The sequence below is a fragment of the Gouania willdenowi genome, chromosome 1 (genome assembly GCF_900634775.1).
Source record: "Gouania willdenowi chromosome 1, fGouWil2.1, whole genome shotgun sequence".
In the NCBI taxonomy this organism is placed as follows: Eukaryota; Metazoa; Chordata; class Actinopteri; order Blenniiformes; family Gobiesocidae; genus Gouania; species Gouania willdenowi.
In genome coordinates, this window is record NC_041044.1 from 18765389 (window position 1) to 18790515 (window position 25127).

At 38.2% G+C, this 25127-nt stretch overlaps 1 protein-coding gene and 1 long non-coding RNA gene across 5 annotated transcripts in view; one reads left to right on the forward strand and one right to left on the reverse strand.

Moving 5' to 3' along the window:
• The window catches only part of fbxw7 (F-box and WD repeat domain containing 7), a 114605-nt gene that overhangs the window by 41977 nt on the left and 47501 nt on the right, over positions 1 to 25127 (forward strand). For 3 of the 4 annotated variants that reach the window (XM_028442924.1, XM_028442990.1, XM_028442975.1), the window contains 2 exons: positions 3234 to 3473; positions 3550 to 4080. In XM_028442924.1, the coding sequence (XP_028298725.1) occupies positions 3303 to 3473; positions 3550 to 4080 (702 nt within the window). In that variant the 5' untranslated portion in view covers positions 3234 to 3302. Of the gene's footprint in view, positions 1 to 3233; positions 3474 to 3549; positions 4081 to 12818; positions 13189 to 25127 lie in introns of those variants that run through there. The other variant, XM_028442999.1, reaches the window with a different exon arrangement.
• Positions 9353 to 18181, reverse strand: LOC114461152 (uncharacterized). Its single transcript, XR_003673814.1, has 3 exons — positions 18050 to 18181; positions 14687 to 14692; positions 9353 to 9365 (listed from the first exon to the last, which is right to left on the reverse strand). It is a non-coding gene; the product is annotated as an uncharacterized LOC114461152 (long non-coding RNA).

Genomic DNA, 25127 nt, shown 5'->3' on the forward strand with positions numbered 1-25127 from the left:
CACGTTTTTCTATAAGCTCTGTCTGCGAACATAGCATCTCTTCTTCACTGCAAGAATTTCTGCATGCCAACCGACCACTGGGTTACCAGCGCCCTCTGCTGGTCCAAACAAATATCTGACGTAAATCAGTGAATGACGGTTTTTTTTTTTTTAAAGTCCAATTGTTAAGGCACAAAATACATTTTCAGTAGCACTTTTAAAAAGAAAAATAACTATTATGTAGTTTAAACGATAATTTAAATTAAAAGGCTTCTTCATTTGTATTATTCCTTTAATTATTTTATTCAAGATTTATTTTTAGTTAAATTGTATTGTTTTGAATAGTTTATCAAGGGATTCTTTTGACAGTGAAAAATAAAAGGAAAATAGAACAGTATTTTCTAGTTTTTTCCCCCAAAAAAATAAAGGAATATTTTTCAGTCATCAATTGTCTACAGTCCCATTTTGTAAAATAAATCGTGAGAGAATCGTATCGTGAATCGAATCGTATCGGGAGTTGAGTGAATCGTTACATCCCTAGTATTTTTTTGTATAAATATTTAGTTTTGTGTATTTTGAGTCATTTTCATATTTTTGTTGTTTGGTGTATTTTTCTGTAATGTATGTTTTTTTGGAGTCATTCTGTGTGTTTTTGGGTTGCCTTGTGTGACACACACTATCTCCTCCATGGGTTCTCTCACACACACGCACATCAGCCGCGTGCATGCACCTACTCCGTCATAGGTTGTTAAAATGCGTGTAAATAAAGGTTTTGAAATGTAATGACCAAATACAACTTTTTAACTTCCGATGTGATACCGATATTGATTCGATACGATATCAGCACAAATCATACATACTTTTGTTTTGTATTTTGGAGTGTGGAATGTTAGAAAAGGCTTGATCAAGTGATGTTACTCAAACGGAGAACAATTGTCGGCAACAGTAGGTATTAGGAAAAATGACTCATTTATTATTAACCAATTGGTTACATAAATTTGAACCTTCAACATATTATCTACAGTATTCTACAATTAAATTAAATTAATACAAATATATTAAAATACCCTGAACAATAACCTATATAAATCCAATAAAAATAAATTATACTTTTAAAGTGCAAACACTTAAAGTTTACTTCAGTAATTTTTTTACTGTCAGTATATGGTTGGAACAACTGTGGGCGAGGGCACAAACAATATTGTCCACTATCCACTACTCAAAGTTAAGAGTTCACAGCTCCAGTTAACAGAACAAAGTGGTCATTACTCGCTCATTTATTGGAGAGCTTATATCGGTGATTTTAGATGCAGTCCAATAAAATACAATATTAGTTTTCTGGCTGATATCGGACCGATATCCGATATCAGTATCGGATCGAGACATCCCTAACCACAGGCACTGCTGTCTCCCATTTATTGCTTGGATAATGTCACTGTCTTACAAACTTTTTTTTAATCAGTTATAGGTGAAAGTGTAAACTACGGCACAATAATGGTAAAATTGCTCTTTTCTCCAACCATAATCGATGTGTACATGGGTAAACATTTACATATTCTTACTATACTGGTGGCACTTATAGTTTGGAAAATACAGCAATTGGTGTGCTATAAATTGGGAGGAAACATGCTTTGTTTGGGGTTTGTGTGATGTCTCACTGCAGCTGGGGCCATCACCGTCCCCCCAAGGGCAGACCATGGAAGATCAGTTTGTCCAGCCTCAGCGGGGGGGAGCCCGCATACCACTTTCTGAAGCCTCTTTGGCACTTGTTCCCTTATCCATTTCCGCAGCAGGTGTCAAATTTATACTGTCAAACATATTGACACAGTGACCTCATTGACTGTTTTGCAATGTAGAGAGACTCATTAAAGACTTCAATGAAAAAAATATATGTCCTACATGACCAAATGTGTGGTTTTATCTCAGTTTTTTTCTATTTAACTGTTGTGGCTCACTGCTCGTGGCGTATTTATCACCCTGACACCCGTGTCACCCATTGGCCACAGGAGACTTAGTTTCACACCTGCCCACTCTATTTTGCATCTCTTGGAGGACTAAGAATCCAGTATGATAAATGTTTATTTTGTGATGAATGCCATGTCTTATTGTATCTGAGGCTATAAAATTTGAATTGAATAAAACCTGTGTGTGCACGTTGAAGTCATGGAGCAGTTTTCTCTTGTTGCTGGTGTATCTTTTTTTCTGGAGTAGCTGTAATAAAACACTGATAGATTTTAGGACCCAAGACATTTAAATGTTTCTGTGTTGGAATTTTTCCTTGTTAAAAGCTAGTTAAGACCATCTAAGTGACTACAACACATTTTTGTTGAAGAGAAATAATTATTCAATCTCAGCTGTTCCAGTAAAAGGCAGGAGCTCTACTATTCATAGCCTCCTTTTTCTGTGCTCTCAGCAATCAACCACAGATCCCAAGAGGGTCGGCTGTGCAATCTGAGATCGGTCTAATGTTCTCAGACTATACAGCCAAGAGGAGTCTTATAAAGACACCAATGACCTCTTTTTCAAGGTGAAAGCAGTTGGTATGATCCAGATTGTGCCTTCTTTTTCCCTCCAAAAGTGTTTTCCCATCATCTATTTGGTGCAATGATGACATGTATTACTGTTACTACAGAACAGACTGAGCAGTCATTTCTTTCTTTGTCGCAGTTGAGATTAGCCAGAGTCCTCATGCATCTGAAATGCATTCAATCATTATTAAAGAATATGAGCAATCTAATGGGGTGAAATAAATTGTCTACGGTCACAGAGGGTATTCTGTTTGATTTCCTCGAGCTCTATTCACAGCTAAACAAAGAGAATGTTACTAAGCGAATAAAAACAAAAATATCACATTTTTAATTTATTTGTATGAAGGTATTCCTGAGAATTCCAGCTTGTTCTTGAAGGAGGCTTTTAAAGTTTCATTTTATTTCAAGCAGTGACCATCATCGATAATTTGTGAGGCTTTTAGTTCCACTGGCTCAATGTCTGACTGTTAACAGAGCATATAGCATGCACACTGTTCTTCAGAACAAGTGCCAAACCGTAATGTTGACAATTTGACATGCATTTTTAAATTAATATTTAAAAAAAAAAAAAATGGGATTTATGTCAAAAGCATGAGGCTAAGCTAAACTTGTGCTCATCATGTGTACAAGCTGTTTCTGATACTAAAGAAAATGAATAATGCAGTACAGTAAAGAAATTCAAATTGACTGTATATTTGTGTTTTCTTGTTCCTTGTCTCCTCTCAGCATGTCAAGACCTTCTCCTCTTCAGACAGCCTAGCGAAGGTTCAAGAGGTAGCAAGCTGGCTTTTGGAAATGAACCAGGATCTGCTGTCGGGGGGCAGCAGCAGCAGGCGAACTCGGGGGCCTGGCGGTCCAACAGTGCGAGGTAACGCCTCCTCCACGGCTCGGGCACCCCAGCAGGCGGCAGAGGAAGGCGACGAGGATGAGCACATGAACCGTGTAGTTGAGGAGGAAGAGCAGCAGGTAAGGCCCCTCAACCATGAATGGAAGAAAGACTTGAGTCCAGAATTTGAAGTTTGTCCCTGTTTGTATTTCCCAGCATGAGGCGTCACAAGTGGTTGGCAATGGGAATCAACAGTGGGCATCCAGGGACTCAGGAGCCAGTAATGGCCCTCAGAGAGGAGAGGAAGGCGAAGAAGATGAAGAGGGCCTGTCGAGCGAGGTGAACGGCCGAGGGAAAGGAGCCCGATGGCTGTGGGCTCCTGAACATAGACGCCTACGAGGCCAACCGCTGGGTGAAGATCAGGAGGAAGAGGAGGAGGAGAATAACAACAGCAGCAGCCAGCAGGAGGAGGAAGACACCGAGGAAAGGACAGAGGGTGGGGAGGACCAGGGCACAGAGGAAGAGGAGAGGGAAGAGGGGGAAGAAGACGAGGATGAAGGGGAGGAAGAGATGGACCAAGAGAGTGACGAATTTGAACATTCAGTGGAGAGCGGCAGGGACGAGGAAGAGGAGGAGGACGGTGAAGGGGATCAACAGATCCGCTCTCCTTCTCTCAGGAATAGTGCATCAACCCCCAATAACAATGTGGAATTGGGATGTACACGCCAAAGCTCTTCCAACAAGAAGGTAAGAAAGGCTTTTTTTGCTTTATCTTTGCTATTTTACATGTATATGTTTGTTTGGAGTGTTTCCCTGTTTCATACTTTAGTCTGGACATTATTCCAATTTTGCTTGATACTGTGTCTCCCCCTAGTGACACACATCTGTTACTGCACTGTCATTTGCAATACTTGAGGTGTGCTTTTGCATGTTACATGTTAAAGGATCTACATTATCAAGAGTTCTGAGTGTCGATTTCATGTGTGAAATGTGCTGAAGTCTCATTGCACAGTGGCTCTTTTACCATTCGTGTGCAAGTGTTAACGTTGCTGATGAAATAAAGTGCTTCGCAATCATTAAATTTTTAATAAGTGGTGTAAGTCAAATCATTTTTTTTCCGTTTTTAATTTTCACTTTGAAACAGCTAACACTGCCAAAATGTAGGAAACTGTAACACATTGGTTATTATTTACATTAACAACATATCATGCTTCCTTTTATATTTTCACCAACTTTATAGTGTGCACTAGGGGTGTCCCGATCTGATATTGATGTCGGACATCGGTCTGATATCAGCCAGAAAACGAATATCGGATTATATCGGATTGCATCTGAAATCTCAGATTGTTCCCATCATATACTTTAAAAGTATAATTTGTTTTTTATTGGATTTATTTAGGTTATTTTTCTGGGTCTTATAATTTTTTATTTTTTTATTTTATTCAATTGTAGAATACTGCAGATATAATTTTGAAGGTTAAAATCTATGTAACCAATTGGTTAATAATAAATGGGTCAGTTTTTCTCATACCTACTGTTGCTGACTATTGTTCTCTGTTTGAGTAACATCACTTGATCAAGCCTTTTCATTTTTCATTCCACACTACAAAATAAGTAGTAAAAGTATGTATGATTCGTGCTGAAATCGTACCGGAAGTAAAAAGTTGTATAGGAACATCCTTAGTGTGCACAGTATTATAAATGGACATCCACTGCTTGCAACTAAGGCACCTGTTGATAAAGAGATGCTTTATTAATGACTGTAAACTAAGGATGTAACGAGTAATCGTAAGGCAGTTAAAAATCGATTCATAGGTATCACGGTTCACATCGATACACTGAAAATTGAATCGCAGTACTTTTTTTTAAGCAGCAGAGGGCGCTATCTACTTATCCTCTTGTCCAGAAGTGGAGGCGGCGGGCGGAATCTGCTACTACTTTCTTTCTGGCTGCCTTCTACTCTTAAACATGTTCATAAATGATTCCTTACCCCTTTAGCAGTGAAACAATATCTGCAATATTACGTGAATATCTGTAAAAGTCACGTTTTTTTATTAGCTCTGTCTGCTAACATAGCATCTCTGCCAACCAACCACTGGGTTACCACCGCCCTCTGCTGGTCCAAACAAACACTCGGACAAACTAATAAATGCTCCTCTTGAAGCCAAGGTAACTGCAGTGATGATCAAAACACAGATTTAGGTCGAGTTACTGTTGGATTCTCTTCAGCTAGTTTTTTTTTGCTCATCTATTATTTTCTTTACTGCTTTCTCTTCTTAATTGTAGCATTTTTAAGTTAAGCATGTGTCTGTCAAATGTTGACATGCAGCCATTTCCAACCATTAATGCCTACTAGGGTATTTAAGATATTACCTCAGGAGTTATTCCTGATCATTTTCGATGCTCATTTAACAAGGTAGAGGTGCTTTTATTTTTCTAACCATGCAGTCTTTTTTTTTTTTTTTTTAAAGAAAAAAACACTTCTTTGAAGCTCCAATTTTGATCAGACTTCATTTGAACTGTATTAAAATGAAGAAAATAAGCTTGTTATGATGCATTTATTGAAGCACAAAGTTGATATACACAGGATCTCATTCATGTACTAGCCCTTGTTTTTTAGGTTACAGGTTCAGTTCAGCAGAGGGCAGTGTTTGCCTTTCTTCTTGGGTAGCATTTTTAGTTCCGCTTAATTTGATTAATATAAAGCTAAGCGTGTAAACTGGTGCCATTAATATTTTAATTAAAAACTGTATATGATTCAGAATTTTATCAGAGTGACATCCTTGGTAATTGTTGTCAGTGTTTTTCTCTGATGTCAGACTCCTTTTTCTACTTGGCTGCACAGCACAGGCTTTGTTTGATCTCTGTATTACACCTGTAGAGGAAATCATTGTAATGCCTCTATCCCAGTACAATGAAATGATCACATTTTTAGTGGGTTTGACATCACTTTTCAACACTAACTTGAAGTTCCACAACAATGACATTGTAATTTAAGCTGTTTATCACATTTAATACCTGCCATTGTTTTTATGACCTTTGATGCAGACTTGGTGTTGGTTCCTACAGATCAATAAGCTGCTGAAGATTATATATATTTTCACATAAAAAAAAAGAAATTGCTGCTAGAAAGTTTGTTTTGCTCTCCACTGTAAATACTCTCATTGAAATTTTTGAAAAAATTCTGTGCATTGCATTGTGGGATATAGAGTCCTGTAGACAGATGCATACAAGTATTTTACTTAATTCTTATTTTGATTTCTTGTAAAATAAACATCTGCCATTGATTTGCAACAACTTTCAGTCCATGAAAACACAAATGTGTTGGGAAGTTGGTTTTTTTTTGGGAACAAACACAAGAAAACACATTAAGAATGAAGTAAATACACTTGCATGCATCCCACAATGCAATGCGTGGAACTTTCCAATAAATGTCTAACAGTGTTTACGGTGGAGATGAAAACAAATTTTTGAGCAGCAATGTCAACTTTTTACACATTTCTTTGAGCAAATGATCTTTTGATTTATTGATTTATGAGGCCTACACTGTCTTTTGACTGATTTAAGATGTAACATATTTTTAAAAAGTTTCTTTCCAGCAGCGTTAAGCTTTCAAAAGTCGATGTGTCGTGTACTGTATAGTGTACAGTTTGAGCACTGCAGCAGAGGAACCATCAGTCCTCATATCTTGACCAGGTGCATTGGCCTGGGTGATATCTAAGATGTATATGCATTCTATGTGCACTGAAGGAGTGTGAAACTCGAAACGGGGTCGACCGTGAAAAGGTCATAAAGGTCCTCAATGGGGCAGATTGAGTTTTCATCGTCCAGGTGTTGTACGTTCAGACCATTTCAACAACATGCTTCACCATCTCGTCTTACTTTACACTAGTTCTATTTGTCCTCACTCCGATTGGCTGATACTATGGATCGTGTTCATCAGTTAATCTCCTAAATTTGTGAAGAGCTTTGTGGATCTATATGCAGGCTGTGGATGAGCGTCCCACACTTCTCACAGTACATACCTTCTGGACTCGAGTCAACATTTTCTCCAGCTTTACATGCGATGCATATGCCTTTCTATTTAAGATTCTGGTAACTTAGTGGGATCAAGGAAAAGTTATCTTCTGGAAATTAACTTTGTTCATTCTTTATTTATCAATCTAAGCCTTAACATTCTGCTCTGAGATACAATTGACATAATTTATACTTACTGCACAAATAATTATTATCCAAGTCCCCAAAACTCATTAGTAACTAACTTTTCTGTCGGTGTAAAATCCAATTCGTTTTAGAGGCTCCCTCCCCCACATTTGGGGCTGACAGTATTTGATTATTAACATGTCTGACAAAAATATATTGCAAACTTGCAGGATCTGATATCATCGTGACTCATGAGCCGTTAGTGGCATGTAGAACTGCAGGGCTCTGAAAGGTCTGATGGGGATTGATTGCACTGACATAAATCACTGAGACTAAAACAGTTGCAATTTTTACCACAAATATTTCACATTACTCTGTTTTATTACAGTGATTAATAAATTCCACAGTTTAGTTCTCGGGATGATATTTTAAGTTATTTGCATCAATCTGCATCAGTTTTCAATGTCATACTATATTCATTAAGACTGAGAAGTGATTAATTATTTTACCCATTATTACATATGTGCTTGATGAGAAATATATCTAGTTGAACGACTGTCAGCATGTGAATAGCACTCATATGAATAATATGATTATTTATTAAGATGCAATGTTACCTGCCCTGCATGTCTACCTGCCCTGCATGTGTACAATACAATGGAATAAGCTGCACCTTGGACATTCTGTCCCACTCAGTATTCAAATGTACTGCAGGCATTAATGCTCACACAGCAGCGCCAACTGCACCAATTTAATGAATTTCTGAAGAAAAGGCCAGTCTCCTCATTGTAGGCGGTGTCTCCCACACACTGGTAATGTCGCACAGGCTGAGATGTGCCACAAAGGACCAGTCCTCTAATCCTCCTACATGAATGTAACTAAAGTCCTCACTATATACTATTAAATGCCCACAGACTTGTCAAATTGCTTTCTTTGTTTGCTGGAAAGAAACTCCAGATTTATAAAGGATTTAAAATTTCACCCTGGAGTCATAACAGTTGGGCTTATGTGATAAGTACATTTTGGGTTTTGAGCTTTAGTCAGAGGAGAATCCAAGGTATTTCCTTAGGCTCAGCCTTGCTCTTTTTGTGACCTTTCGATGCATGGTACTCCAGTTCATGCTTGTACTGCAGATGGTTTCTCTGTAAATAATGTCAGCCTGCTCTCATTATGCATACGTTTTCTTCTAGTTAAGAGTCTTCAACCCTTTACTGTATCAGTTATATTTTTTATTTTATTATTATTTTTAAATCCTCCCATGTCTTAATATCTAATTTTGGGTCAATACTACATGTCGTGTATCCTTTTTGCGAGAATTTCATGTTTTATTATTATTTTTGTTTTGTTTTTCAGTCATTACTGTTTAACATAACTGACCAGCCCTTGCTAATGATGGGTGAGAGGGCAGTGTTACACATGAGTGAGGGGGGAATATAAGGGTAGAGGAGTTTGAGAGGACAAAAGCATTCTGTTAGTATAATGTGATGCTACTATTGTGTAGAGGAGTTAAATCTGCTGTACCAGTGTAGTTACACATATAGAGAATATTAGGGGGTGGACAGGAGGTGGGGTACTGAGGTGGCCATCTTGCTCTGCTCTGGTCACGACGGGTAGTCTCTGCCTCTAATGGTAAATGGTGGCCCTTGGGTACCAAGCGGTTACTCAGTGGTCCACCCTCCTCTCAGTCACTTTTACAGAGGGAAACCAGTGGGTTTGATGTGTCTCCATCATTCAGACACTTTTTAGTCATTCCGGGCCCAGAAACGGAACATTTGCATTCTGAGACCAGATTGAGGGTAAACAAACAGCAAAAATAGCCCTCAGTGAAATGTAAAATATAATTAAATCAACTCATGTCTTTTTTTACTGTGACATGCACACAAAACACACTAGTATTAGAGTAGTACTGTATATGTTTGTGATTCTAATTTATTAATTGTGATTGAGCTCTCAGCCTCACGTTTGTTCTGTGGGCGTGGCTTAAGTGGCTCTGAAGATGCTAAAGGTAGCTGGCCCCTGGACTGGGCTATGAAAATGGGACTTGAAGGGAACATATTATACCAAATTTGGACTAAATTCAGTTCAATATATAAAGTCCATAGTAAGAAAGAAAGAACCTAGCAAGATCCACATGAACAAGCATTTAGCGACAGTGGGAAAAAAAAACTGTGCACAACTGTGTCTGACTGGACATCATCCCATTGCTGCCCATTAGAGCCATGTGTAGATGGTGGATCGTGTTTGAATATAATTTTGGTGTTCTACTAGATAATCTTAATTCTTAGTTCCTATTTTTAGGTTTAGGGCTTTTTTCCTAGTGGTTCGGTTAACGCTATTATACGGTATACGCTTTAGTAAATAAGTAGGTTTTGAGTTTACTTTTAGATGTGGAGAGGGGGGCTGGTTCCAAAGGCGAGGAGACTGGTAGCTGAATGCTCTGCCTCCTGTTCTACTTCTAGACACTTAAATAATGTCCAGGAGACCAGCAGACAGAGAGGAGTGATCTGCACAGACGATAGGGCACTAACAAGTCTTTAAGATACACAGGCGCTTGATCATGTAGAGCTTTGTATGCTAACAGGAGGATTTTAAACTCTATTCTAGATAAATGACATTACTCTGCTGGGGTTTGGTCAAAACACAGCATGAATCAAGCAACAGAAGAGGTTTAATACCTTGTGTGAAACAGCTGTTTGAGAGCGCTCCTTTTTGGGGTTGTGTCCCTGGAGTACACTTCCTCAACTTACCGGGGCAAAATTAAAGCGGTTAACTTTTTAAATAAGCCTACATTATGGGTGAACTCATCCTTTAACTCCGTAAGTTGATCATTTCAACTGTAAAAGCGGTGTTGTTAATGGTAAGTGCTGTAAACGTGTGGCCGCAGAAGCCTTCTCTCTCCCCTGTCACCAGCGGAGTTTAGCTTGTGATGTCACAAACTTGGGAAATATGAGCACTTTTTTTTGTGTTGTAAGACTTACACTGACCACAAACAAAGGACTGGATGGATTTATTTCACATTTTGTCTGTTGATGGACACTCAAGTTGCCTCGTGTTCAAAAAAAGTGGATTTTTCATATGTCCCCTTTAATTCTGTTGAGGCAGTGCAGCTGCTTAGCAATCCCAGTTAGTGACACCAGAGGGAGACAGTGGTCTGAAGGTCATCCATAGGTTGTATTTGGCCTTTATGGCTTGCTCAATAGTTACAGACTTAACTTGTATTGACTTCCTGTTGTTTTGAAATGTTCCCTTTACAATATTGTCATTGAGCCAGTGAAAGCTTAAAGGGTATTGGTACTGGAAATATGTATGCATCATAAGATGTGTTTTGTATTACCAATAATCAACATATGTGTACAGTACACTTGTTTTTTTATTTTTAAGAAATCAGATGAGCTTTCATTCATTTCAAGTAGTTGGTAATTTTCTCTGTTTTATTTTGAGCTTTAAGCAAAAGTACATTTTATTTGATTGCTCAATCAATGGAATAGTCGTCAGAATACTCGGATTACCAAAGTATTTGATTGCATCAGCACTAGATTACAGTAGTTAAAACTTGAACTCCACTTGCAGTGGCCACACAGTTTCTTTTACAGTACTTGTTGCATTCATACTCACTCTCTAAAACTGCAGCAAGCTTGTCATAGCAGCTGGAAAGTGCATTCCAAAGCCAAAGTCTTGGAATGTCTTTGCGATCAAGTGAGGTACACTATTTTAAACAAGCACTGATTTATTTCCTACATGTCATGTACATTAACTTGCAAATACCCAATCCTTATATTTTCTCTCTATCATTTGATAATGTAGATAAATTCTAATGTCTATGAACTGAACTGGATCATTTAGCAGGAGCTCCACAGCCTGAACGCAATGATGAAATTCAAAATCAAGCAATAAGTGTACAATCATCTTCAAGCTCACTATATGAATTTTTTTTCAATTCATGTAAATATCTTTACAGTGATTCTTACATGTTTCTTTTGCGGTTTATTCAGCATGTTTGATTAGCTAAGCAGTGGCTAACATGGCTTCATTTTGCGCCTCATGCTGTAGAAACTAAAAGGGGTGTTGACTGGCTACCTATTCACCAATTGTTGACAGTCAGGGAGGGGCGGTGGGGCCCATAGTGTGCTTTGGTAGAAACTCAGGCACTATAATCCTCCTCAAACAATAGTGGATGTTAGAATAGAAGAGAGGTTTAGCCCTCCTGGTCTTTTGTTACCAAATATTTTGACTTTTTAATGCACATCATTTGTCTGTTTTTGCTACAGGCTGCCAATTCATACATGTATTAAACTATAGTTATTGACAATGACTGTTCCTCCTACTGTCTAATTACATGACCTTGTTGCATTTTTTTAGTGTTTGATCTGTTTGTTTGATCCATCCATTCGGGGTGTAAATCGCCTGTTTCATTCCAATACGAAATTGATAATAAGAACAACGATTTAATATTTGCCGATGTCACAAAGCCTGCCACGAATAAAAAAGAATAAAAACACAATATTGATACATTTTGAGAATTTTATTGCCTGACTATTTAAGGCATTTACATGAAAAACATTCTTTTAAAAAACTTTTTTCTCACCAAATAACGTTTGGTGTTTTAACAAAGCGGAAGGCAAAATGGTGATGGATATTGATGTTTATACTTTAGATCAATTTGACTAAATTATTGATAAAACAATCGATTCCGGGTTAAACATGTTTTTTTTTTTTTTTGCTTGTCTTATGCAATCTTTGCAGATTTTACTAAAAAGTTTAAAATAGCCTCATAGGTCCAGCTGTCTTAAAGATGATCCAGTGAATTCATTGCTGAAGTAAATGTGTCTCGCACTTGAACAACTGCGTGATCATCTACTTAAATATCCTCAGCCTGTTTGCTGACATGGAGTTACTGACATACCTCGACACTCGGGTTCATGAAAGAGTCGGCCCATGTTGGTCGATAACAAATCAAACTACTTTTGACAAACACAATTCTTACTCAAATATGATAGTTGTTTAGATTTAGGCCGCCAGTTTTGTTGGTACAGACTTTCATCAGGGATCCGGGATGATGATTTAGGAAACTATGTTGGAAGGACGATGAGAGGGTCTGTGAATGACCACGATGAGGAAGTAGCTCTTGACACGTGCTGTGTTGGACAGCTCTTGGCACACATTCCATTGCTGAGGGGTCGTGGGAGTAAATGCCACTGTGCCTATCTCTGAGGGCGGGGTGAGGCTGAGCCAGTTTATCTTTGCAGGCCTCCGGCAGCAGCTGCTCTGGCTGGCGTGAGCACAGCAGTGACCTCACACCCCAGAGATATTATAAAGGGTACCAGTCAGCTGGGAGATGCGTTCACAGTCGGTCGGAGCTCAGCAAGTGCAGTCCTGACACGTCTACTGAATGGTTGAGAGGTCCAAGTAAGACTGCCGATTAGTTGGGAAAAGTGAAACTCGTGGAGATGTTACAATAGACATTATCCTGTTAGTTTTGCAATGCTGCGGCGTTGCCCCATTCCACGTTTCTCGTCGTCTGGTACTCATAAAAAGACGCCAAATGTTGCCTGTGGGAAAGGAAAGGTTTCGTCCTTGTTCAATCCGGAGAGCCAAGCCCCCGACGTGGTTAACCCCAAGGATGTCACTCCTGAATCTATACCGCCTCAGAAAGTCCTCAAAATCTTTAGCATCAACATCATTGCCCAGGGTTTACCTTTCTGTCGCAGACGGGTGAGTATTTAAGTTTTGATTGTGGCTAACTTATATCCACAAATTACTGGCTCAGTGTATAATATGATATTAGATTAGAGGAAACCCTGCTGCTGTTGGATTAATGTAAATAACAGTTTTTGGTCTATAGATTATGATTTTCTGTTTGCTCAAAATTTGTTTTTTTAATGTATTTTCAAAAGACAATTTTGGATCCATTTCAAATTTTCAACCTTGATTGTCATGAGGGAACTACTTTTTAACATTTATATTGCATCTTTCATCGCAATAAATGAATGCGCTAATAAGGAAACCGTTCAAACGCATCTACCCTTGAATAGAAATGTTTACGTGTCATGGCCGCAGCCTGTGATGGACGGCGCACATCATTGTATCCTTATAAAGAGCGTAACCAATGAGTCTATTTTTAGGAACAAAATTTTTTATTGAAAGTCATTATTTACCTATTATTTAAACTTCTTTTTGATAGGGCTATATCTGAAATTTTTTTTTTTTTTTTAAACGATGGAATGATCATGTTTTAATGTAGTCGAAATAGAAATGTGTTTTTCCACTGTGCCTTCAGTTAAACTAATCCAGGCGATTGATGTGAACACTAACCCTGGTTTCATTCAAAGTCTGCCTTTCTGCACTGTAATGTGCAACACGAGTTGATCCTGATGAAATGTGGCGCCGATGTGAAGTAAGCTGCTTTCCAAAGGGGTTCAGAACAACTTTTTATGAAAGGCACTAGTCTCTTTAGCTTTACTTTCTCTTCATCCTAACACTGAAAGTATTGCAAGTTATTACACACATATTTGGTGTTATTGTAATCTTTAGGTATCCACACTTCTGCTTTGTTTTTTTTTTTCTTCTCTTTTTCCAAAAGGCAGATGTAGTAGTTCCCCTATTTTACCAATTATTTATTTTACTGAATCACACAATTGCCAATTCCAGTTGTTAAAGCTGTTATAAAAAAGTGAAGTGTAGAAACTGAAAACCAATAGAAATAAATGATTTTATTGTCACCGTGAAATGAACAATAATGTCTATTAGGCCAGTCAGAGAGGAGGGTTGTTACCAAGCTGCTCCAAAGAAGCGTGCTGCCACATTTGTAATGATTGACCAATGCTAACATGACCTGGTCCCCCTTCCTTTACTTCTTTTTCAGTGTTTGTTTTTAAAATTCTTTTAAACCAGGTTTTTATTTAACTCAAACAACCAATTGTATTTAGCCTTCTCATACCTATTCTATTGACAATTATTTTATCACAGTTTAAGGCTTTTGTCCAGTACTTGTAAATTTAAAAAAAGAAAAAAATAATACATTTGTTCTCATTGGAAATTTAAAGTTACCTTTTGACAAATAGTACTTTACAATCCAGCCAACAGCAGGCTGATAAATATAGCAAGTTTGTCGCCCATCTTTTTGAACATTAGCATTGAATAGTTTAATTTATGGATGCAAATTTAAGCTAGGTGAACAAAAGGGAAGTGCTATGTTTTTAGAATTTGTGACAAATATCTTTTACACAAAGAATGTGCATCATCCCATGTGCTTTCTTAGAAGCACTTAGACATTCTGTGTTTCTGATGCAAATGAAGGAATAAACCAAGTCCAGAAATTAACTTGAATCTTTGGTGTTGCTAAAGCAGTCTTTCTAAGCCTGATGCAATTAATCGGAGGCAACCATCAGGCCAGTTCATGGAGTTCTCATCCTGCTGCTCTGTACACAGCGATGGCCACGTGGATGTTGCTGTGCATGTCGCAGCTGTCAATGAATGCAATTACTCGACGCCTTGGTGGTAAAGTTGAGTTTGGCTTGGCTGGATATTTGGGAAAACAAATACTTTATTTGGTCCTTTTAGATCTCTACTCCGAATTTCCCTGCAGTTTCATTTTAGACCACAAATGGAACATACGAGACTATTTTCTGTTTTTCTTTTTGAATTTAATGAGATGGGTTTTAATACCAAAAATAAGTAGATTGTGCTGATAAAATACAGTCCGAGACACCGTAAAGCAGTTCCGGCAGCAAGAATAGTTGTCCAGCTGTTATAGAAGATGACCATGAAGATACATACCACGGTTGTGGTATTCCTCTTTTCACCCACCACACCCTGCACTGCAGGCCTGGTGGATAAGCCTGTCTGGACATGCCCACAGCAGCTATGTCTGCATTAACGGCTATAAGCAAGACGCATCCGAGACTTAAGCAGGTGTTATATCCGTGTCGGCAACTTTCTTTAACAAGTTCTTATGTCCTCACAGTTTTCTCTAAGCTGTCAACATTCTAAAGGAGTCATGGAGCAATTGTGGTTCTGGTCTTTTATTTGATTGAATTTTACTGAACGGAAATGTAAGACTAGATAGAATATTGTCAACTTTGTTCTCTCAAGAAAAAATGGGACAAATAAATAAAGGCAATTTTGATTAGATTTTCGTTTAGAAAACAACAATCTGATGATTCCCACAGAGGGCACCCCTGATTATGTTCTGTTCAAGATGTAAGCACATGATGTGTGACAGCTTTGTGGTTATGATTCCACTCCTAATTTTTCTCTCTGTAGGTCAGATAGTTTGATCAGAGCTCAAGTAATATTTTTGCTTTCGCTATTTATTTTACAGTTCTATCCATTTATTCTCCTCATTTCAATGTGGACAGGATTTTTTTTTTTTCAATATATCCTTTAACTTCAGATTTGTATTAGACTTAAAAGAACACACAAACTTATTTAAATACATGTCTGTTTATGTGTGTGATCATTATGCAAATGTTAGTTATTAAATTTTTTTTATTTTTGTACAGCAACTGATAACACCTATATCTTAACAGTGATTACTGCTTGATATACTGTACCTTTTCAGAGAAAGGAGATTTTCAAGTACTTTGAACCAAGGGAACAAAATGATTTTCTTTTTGTGTGTGGACATTTAAAAAAAAAAAAAAACACCTTTTCAAACTCTCTGAAACTTATCTCCTTGTGTGGCGCTTTAATTTCACACTTATATTAAGTGTTTCAGCAACACTGTCTGGCTCATCTTGGGTGTCATCAGAAAGTCAGCTGATTTATAAGAGCCGCTTTGGGCACCTGAAGCAACTTCTATTAGGCCTTTTGATGAAGTCTCCTCCCATTTCTGAAATGCCTCTCGCAGAAATATGTACTAATATTTGACAGAATGGAAAGTAATTATTTCCTTTCTCTTATCTCTGATGCAATCTTTTGTAACACAGTAGGGTGACATTGAGGTGAAATAAGAAGAGATTCCTGTTCCAGGTTGTTTATTAATGTTTATTAATCTGTAATACTTTTGAATTTATGATAAAAGTTTCTGTAAAAACACCAAAAAAGTAATAAGTTTATGTTAAAGCACAGCATTTAAATGACTATTTTTCATTCAATGAAGTGCTAACTGTCTTGGAAGTTTAAAAGACAGTTGACTTTGGCCCTGTTTTCTGCCCTGAAATAAGAATTGGGCCTCTGCGCCCTGCAGGAGGTCGGATTCAATTGCCCTTGGGCTCCAAATAACACATGGAGAAGGCATCTGCCATTGGCTATTCTGAGAAGCAATGCAATTCCTGTAGACATACATATCCATTCAGCCACCTACTCAGCAGTCAGATTAACTTTCCTGTTTACCTACCACTTGGATGGAAACTTGTAGTTGTGCACACTAGCGATTTCATTGTTTAGGTTCCCCTGAGAAGTCACTCGGCTGTGACTTGTATATCTCAGCTCAGTCAGTTTTCTGATTGTTTTTGCGGGAAAAGATGAGCGGAGTAACCTTCTGTCTAGATTAATTGAACACATCACACACAGTTTATGCAAATTTTCTGTCTTTTCTTTTCACTAATCATCAATGTCAAATCGTCAAAGAGGCTCTACGTGCTCAGTAAATTAAAGCACGATTCAAATACCCATCATACGGAAGCTGCTGGTTCAGAGTGTTTTAATGCTATTGTATAGGGTGACCATTTTTTATTTAAAATAAAAAAAGGGCACTTGACCCATCCTGGGCATAGTCAGAGGATAAACCAAATATGTACCTACATATGCCTTCGGCATTTATCTTTACCGTTCTTTCCTTATCGCTCCTGTGTTGTTAAATCCCTCTTTTCCTGCAGACATTTTTCATTAAAATCTGCCATTATTTTCTCTTTTTGTCCCTATATGACACTTATTGGCTGTAAAAAAGCAACATCTTTGCTTTCAGAAACTTTTTTCTGATAGGGAAAATTTGACCAGAGTTACGGGAAATTTAATAGACATTAAAAGTAAACATGTTTGGGTAAATGGTAAATGGACTTGATTTATATAGCGCTTTATCACCACACTGAAGCAGTCTCAAAGCGCTTTACATATCAGCTCATTCACCCAATCACTCTCACATTCACACACCAGTGGGACAGGACTGCCATGCAAGGCGCTAGTCGACCACTGGGAGCAACTTAGGGTTCAGTGTCTTGCCCAAGGACACTTCGACACATAGTCAGGTACTGGGATCGAACCCCCAACCTCCCGATCAGAAGACGACCCACTACCACCCGAGCCACCGTCGCCCGTGGCTCGGGTTTTTTAGATGTTTTAGACCAAACATCTAAAAATAGATGTTTGGTGACTCTTAAGTTAGCAATGAGTTTCTTCCACCTACCACAGGGTGGCTAGAAGCCCCTGATATTTCCAATGTAGCCAGAAAAGCGCTGAGAAATGGTAATCTCCCTTAAAATGTACAGGGGAAAAAAACCTGCTCACACTGCTCCTTAGTGGTCACCATTTGGTCAGGTTTTCTCTAAAGGGGACATATTATGAAAAATCCACTTTTGCAGTTTTTTTTTAATCACATATGAGGTTCCTTGAGTGTCCACCAGCACCAACACACAAAAAAAAAATCCAGTCCTTTGTTTGTGGTCTGTGTAAGTCTTATAACACAGAGAAAATAGCTCCGTTTCGAATTTTTAACATTTGCGATGTCACAAGTGAAATCGGGAAAGAAAATACTCTCCCCTCCGCTGATAACGCCACCCATGGACTCCACCCCCAACTTGATGAAAAATTTTGTGATAGTCCGCCATTGATTTTCACACCGAATGCAACTTTTTGGTCACTTATCAATTGATTGCTCCAGTGAACTGTGTGTCTCTCTCTCTGACGGGGGAGAGAGAGGGCTGATCACTCAAATGCGATCCATATCTGACATTTTCAAATCAGATTCAGGCCACTTTCATTTGTGATCCTGAATCAGATACAGATCGAATGCTTTTCAGTGCGTCCTCAATGTGAATGATCAAGGAGGATTTAATGCTCATTTGATAAGTTGCCGTTATGAACAGCTGTAAGTGACAGTATTTAAGCACCGGCTGTTGAATCAGTCCTTTTTCTGCACGAGAAGATGGATTAGCCTTATATATTTGATACATGGATTATGTAAATAAGTGCACACTCATGCGCGTACTGTGCCTGTTTCCTCGTGCGCTGATCTGATGTTGACATTAGCAGTTGTCTGTTAATAAATGCAATGCTTATCACTAAAACGAGCGTATAATTGTCATTTGTATGAGGAACAACGGTTTCAGGTCAGGTGCTGATATGAATACCTAATGCCTGTCGGTTTCAGTTTTGCTCTGACAAGTTCGGGTCAAAGCTTGATGGTTCATATCATAAGTGGTCTGTGTTTAAAAGCAGATCGGCACCACAAAAAGCCAAAACATTATTTGGCTCCCTTTTTTTTTTTTTTTTTAACAGTATCTTTGTTGTCCTCTGCACCTGCTCATTCATTCTTTGGCTCCACTGCACAAAAACTTTGAGACAAATGCGACAACGCGCATGCGGGTCACATTGGAGCCGCAAACCGTTCACACTGGAGTCTGATATAGGTCACATTTTAAATGGTAATGTGAACGGACGAACAGAAAACCGGATCTGAGCAAAACAATCGTAATGAAGCATTAAGACTTGCAGTGTGAACGTAGCGTGTGCGCCACCCCGCGGAAGACAGGGGTGGTGAAAGGGGAGATCTATGCAAATCCAGGGGCCCACCTCCAACACAGAGCGCTCTCACAGAACTTGTTTTTACAGCATATTAAATCTCTGCTGTTGCTTAATTCGTTTTATGTTTTGACCAAACACCAGCACAGATATGTCATCTCGACCAGCGGTTCTCAACTGGTCTCACCCTGGGACCCACAGTTTGCCATAGTCATTAAATCGCGACCCAATTTTTAATTTTTTTTTCTAATTCAACCAACCAAATGTAGTTTTTCAAAAATGTTAACACACATATATATATATATTTTTTTTTAACGTAAATCTATATTTTCCTGTGCAACATACAGTTCACATAATGCCTGTAAAAAAGTCCAATATGAGAGATTTAAGTATTTATTTATTTTTTGACCAGCTGTCCGCGACCCACCCAGTAAAGGTCCGCGACCCACTTTTGGGTCCCGACCCACCAGTTGAGAATCGCTGATCTAGACCACAGGGAACTGTTTTAAAAGTTAAAAAAATTGTATAATATGTCCCCTTTAATGGTTTTTGAATTTCATAAAAGCACCTTGTGCTGCTTCCCATAGTGTCAGCTCATTGACATCCAGACCTTTTTATTGCAGTTTTTCCTTTTTAAATATTGTGCACACTAAAGCACTTCGTATCGACTACTTATCCAGACAAGAACCTTGAGCTGTTTGGTATTCCAGACTATCAAGTGCCTCTATTTTAGTTTAAGGACAGAAAGACTAGGTTTTGAAGGTGAGCGCATGAATGTGCATGCCTCTCAACAATGCCACTAAGGTCAGTTTCTCAGTGTATATTGGAAAAATTTAAACACATGGTCGGCAACAGGGGGATTACACCCTCTTAATAGTGCAAGGCCTCTGAGAGAGTCCCTCACCACACAGTTTGTAAAAAAGAAAAGGTGGACTAAAGAAATGTTGACTAAACTATAGGAAAAACTTTTCAAAATGTATTTTCTCATTACAGCAGGTCTAAGCGGGGCAAGTCAGTTTTTATTCGAATAACTCTTTATTAGTGTACAACTTTCAAAAGCTCTAGAAAGAAAAAGGATAAAACCAAGCATTAATTTAAACGGTTCAATAAAAAAGTACAATAATTAAGACAAATAAGTCAAGACCAGAATTAATAGTGTTTTTAAAAGCTCAGTCAAAAGCACAACAGGTTATTAGCAATTTATGGTTGACTGTTCTTCTGTCAGTAGTTTTTTAGTGAAATGTCACCCTATTTATGAGATCAATGGGTAAAAGTTATTTATATGAAGTCAATGAGAAAACATGTAGTGATCAAAATGTGCACATGGCAGTCCTCATCATGGTCAATTCTCTCAAATCACCCTAAAATCTTTAATATTTTTGTTAAACCGCATGAACAGAGAAAATGGGTATTTAATAAAACCCGAACCCGATGTACCAGGTTGGGTTCAGTCTTAATTACTATATTTTATACGGACTCAAACCGGACTCGGCTGCTGCGCTGTAATAAGCGTTTTGCTTATGCATTTCGATTAGCATGAAAAAAGGTGCACAAAAGGAAGATGAAGTGGCAAATTGAAGGCCGGGGGTCAGAAAACCAGTCAGTATCTGGTGTGACCACCATTTGCCCCACGCAGTGCAACACATCTCCTTTGCATAGTCTTTATCCGGTTGTTGACTGTGGCCTGTGGAATGGTGGTCCATTCTTCCTCAATGGCTGTGCAAAGTTGCTGGATATTGGTAGGAACTGGAACATACTGTCGTATACGCCGATCCAGAGCATCCCAAACATGTTCAATGGGTGACATGTCCGAGGAGTATGCTGGCTATTCAAGAACTGGGATGTTTTCAGCTTCCAGGAATTGAGTACAGATCTTTGCAACATGGGACAGTGCATTATCATGCTGCAACATGAGGTGATGGTCGCTGATGAATGGCACAACAATGGGCCTCAGGATCTCCTCACGGTATCTCTGTGCATTAAAAATGCCATCAATAAAATGCATCTGTGTTTGTTGTCATTAAACATACGCCTGCCCATACCATAACCTCACCGCCACCATGGGCCATTCCATCCATAATGTTGACATCAGCAAACCGCTCACCCACACGACGCCACACACACTGTCTACCATTTGCCCTGAACCGTGAAAACCAGGATTCATCCGTGAAGGGAACACCTCTCCAACATGCCAGACGCCATCGAATGTGAGCATTTGCCCACACAAGTTGGTTACGACGACAAACTGCTGTCAAGTCGAGACCGCGATCAGGACGATGAGCATGCAGATGAGCTTCCCTGAGACAGTTTCTGACAGTTTGTGCTGAAATTCTTTGGTTATGCAAACCAATTTTTGCAGCAGTTGTCCAGGTGGCTGGTCTCAGACGATCATGGAAGTGAACATGCTGGATATGAAGGTCCTGGGCTGGTGTGGTTACACGTTGTCTGTGGTTGTGAGGCAGGTTGGATGTACTGCCAAATTCTCTGAAACGCCTTTGGAGACGGCTTATGGCAGAGAAATTAACCTTCAATTCACTGGCAACAGCTCTGGTGGACATTCCTGCAGTCGGAATGACAATTACATGTGTGGCATTGTGCTCTGTGATTAGACTGAACACTTTTAGAGTGGCCTTTTATTGTGGCCAGCCTAAGGCACACCTGTGCAATAATCATGCAGTCTAATCAGCATCTTGATATGCCACACCTGTGAGGTGGGATGGATTATCTCTGTAAAGTTGAAGTGCTCACTAACACAGACTTAGTGAACAATATTTGAGAGAAATGGGTTTTTTGTGTATCTAGAAAATGTTTTAGATCTTTGGGTTCAGCTTATGAAAAATGGTAGCAAAAACAAAAGTCTTGCGTTTATATTTTTGTTCAGTGTATATGGAAACCCATCTATAGAGGGACTAGATACATCTTATCAACTTAATCCTACACCCTTTTCAAACAAGATTATCAATCTACTGTTATTCAGTTGTCTCTGTCATTTTTTGCCAGAGCACTTTCCAAGTTTTTCTATTTTTTTTTATAATGTGTTCAAATGAATGCGTACATATTATGAATGATAACACTAATAATGCTCAAATTGTTTTTATTTCAAGGAGTGTGTGAATTATTTTGAAGGGCTATAACTAACTCCAAGCACTGGATGGATAAAAATGGCCTTTCTCTCTGGATTTATTGGGGCGGCTATCCATCACGGATCCATCTGTTTACTTATGAGCGAACAGGGTCACTTTATTTACAAGGACACTTTATTCTGACTTTTGTTACAGCAACATTTACACTTAGTGATTCTTCCTTTTAATTTCAACGAGAATGAAAGCAATCTTTCTCCACAAAAAAATGTTCCCACTGTTTTGGTTGAACCTTTCCTTCGTGTCCTTAACTGAATGGCGGAGTGAAAAATCCTTGCTTCTTTGCAGTTTGCCCCCATTGAGCACAGAAAAATACTACAGCTGCATACCTGCTATTATTTACTTACTGTCTACTTCACGCCAGATTTCTCTTTATCATCAATATATTTGTTTTTTTTAATTATTTTGAAACCGTATTTTTCATGTATCTCGTTCATTTATTCATCCATCCAGTTACACCCTTTGCCATGAAAGGTGATTCCTGGTCTTATCTCTAAGCTGCAGAGCTGACACCATTCCTCTTCACACTGGATGGGCTGCTCATCGCACTCAAATAAATTGAGCTTTTCACTCTCGGAACAAATGGTTCACCGTGACGGAGCTTTTTCCAACACTGATTGATTTTAAAACTTTAACAAAAAAAGGTAGCACTCTGACAAAAGTGAGAGTTTTTTAAAGCTGGCAGACAAAGGCAAAGACCTGATAAAGGAGCTACATGGTGTGACTGGTGCTTTGGAGCACCGGCCTCGTGTAATACAGTTCTTTGAAATTCTAAATCAACTGAAAGGATTTAACATTTTCTGGAGTTTAGATTTTTGTCTTGTTTAAATAGTCAAGTATTTGTTTTATCGTAAACATCTATTATCACAACAGTATATGAGCCTGTACAGCAGGGGTGTCAGTCATTTTAGTTCAGGGGCCAAAAATGGACCAGTTCGATCTTAAGTGTGCTGCAGGTTTGAGCTTTTAATATCAGTCTCTGCTAGATTGTCACTGAAAAAAATCTTGATTTTTGTAACCAATTTTTGTGTCATATTGAGGAATTTTGTGGAATTGTTTGAGAAATTGCAAGATTGGTGGGAAAATTGAGTTCTTTCCACAATTTTGAATTAAAAATGACTGCATTCATGTGCTATAAACCAGGGAAAATGGCAAGCCCCTAAAAATAATGTAGTTTCATTAAATTAGTATATTTGAGATCTACAAATGAATTATTTGGTCATTTACACAATAATAACATATTTTCTCCGTCATTTTGACTGTCTCCTGCGGGCCGAATTGGATGATTTAAGGGGCCGGATTTGGCCCCTGGGCCTTGAGTTTACCACTTATGCTGCACAGGGTGTAGAAAAGAAAAAAAAAAGTTAATCAGGACCAGACTGCCTGTTGCACACTATTTCATCATAGGAAGATGCAAACTACTAAAAATAGTTACATTTAGTAATTTCACACCTTGGAAAATATGTTTAAACTGTAATTGTTCTCTTAAAAATCTTACCTGAAATTAAAAATATAAATGCTTAAAATACTATATACCTATAGACTAACACCTTTTATTCTAGGTCATCGGTAATTTGTAGGAGGTGTGAGTTCAGTTATACAAAAATAAATAAAGTATGAAAACCACAGCTGAAAGTGAAACGAGGGCCTTTTCATCGCTGTGGCGCTCTCCTCACAGCCAGAGGACCTCAGTGACTTTTATGTGGGAGCTGTATTTTTTTTTTCCAGGTTAGCTTTCATACCACACCACTGCACCACAGTTACTCATTGTTACTGCTCAAGTTTTTTTTCCTACATAAACTAATAACATTAAGCTTCTTTGTGCAGCAAGGCTTCAGTGTCAGGAATAATGTTTTCCAGAAGTTGTTAATTATTCCGGTTGCCCATTTTGCAAAGAAATGAAGGAACTTAACCTTATATTAGAATCAGAAATGTTTTATTGACCAAGTACTGTTTTTAAGTCAAATAGTCAAATAACTAAAATGGTATTACTTTTATCCCCTACACATTCCTTATATGGGTTTGGAACAATATAAGGTGTTATGGTGTCCATTTTGTTTTCTGTGTAGAACAGTTTCACAATCAGTGTTGCAGTAATAAGTCTCCTAATACCAGCTAAATCATTTTAGTGAATAAATAAAGCATTTCTAAGCTATTTTTTTTAATTCCATTATTCATATTCTGACCATAAAGGTGATTTTGAAAGATACTCAATGAAATTAAAAAAATTGTTTCCTAGCAGCAACTACAAAATTCTGATTTAGTTGTTGGATAATATTTGGTTGTTTAATAAACACTAAGATGAGCGTTTATCTGGACCAGTGGCTCAACTGTGTGCATGTGTGTCTACGGCCATTTAAAAGCAAATCCTGTATCATTAAACTCTAAAGCCAAAGTTTTTTGGGAACTACTTCATTCATATTTGCCTTTTCTTTTCTTTTCTTTTTTTTTTCTATGTCCATCTTGTCGTTGTGATTTGCTGCATGGGAACAAACAGGTAAGACAACTTTTTATTTTCCTCTGTAAAAAAGTTGTTTAGAGAACATTTAGTTTAATTATTTTTGAAAAACTATTAATGCTCCTTGCATTTAGACACATCTCTACGGTTGATTTATCTTTTACCTCTAGGGGGCAGTATTGACTAACAGAAAATTGGGCAGTTACTGCAGTTGCTCAGTAACATCTCAAACTCATAACAGTGTTCAAGATCCACTTAAATTAGAATAGCTCTGTCATTCAAGTATGTCACATTGGTTAGGTTGTACCAGCATGTAGCAATATTTTATTGGTGTTACACCAGATCTTGCTTTGGCGTAGGCTTTTAGCATCTCT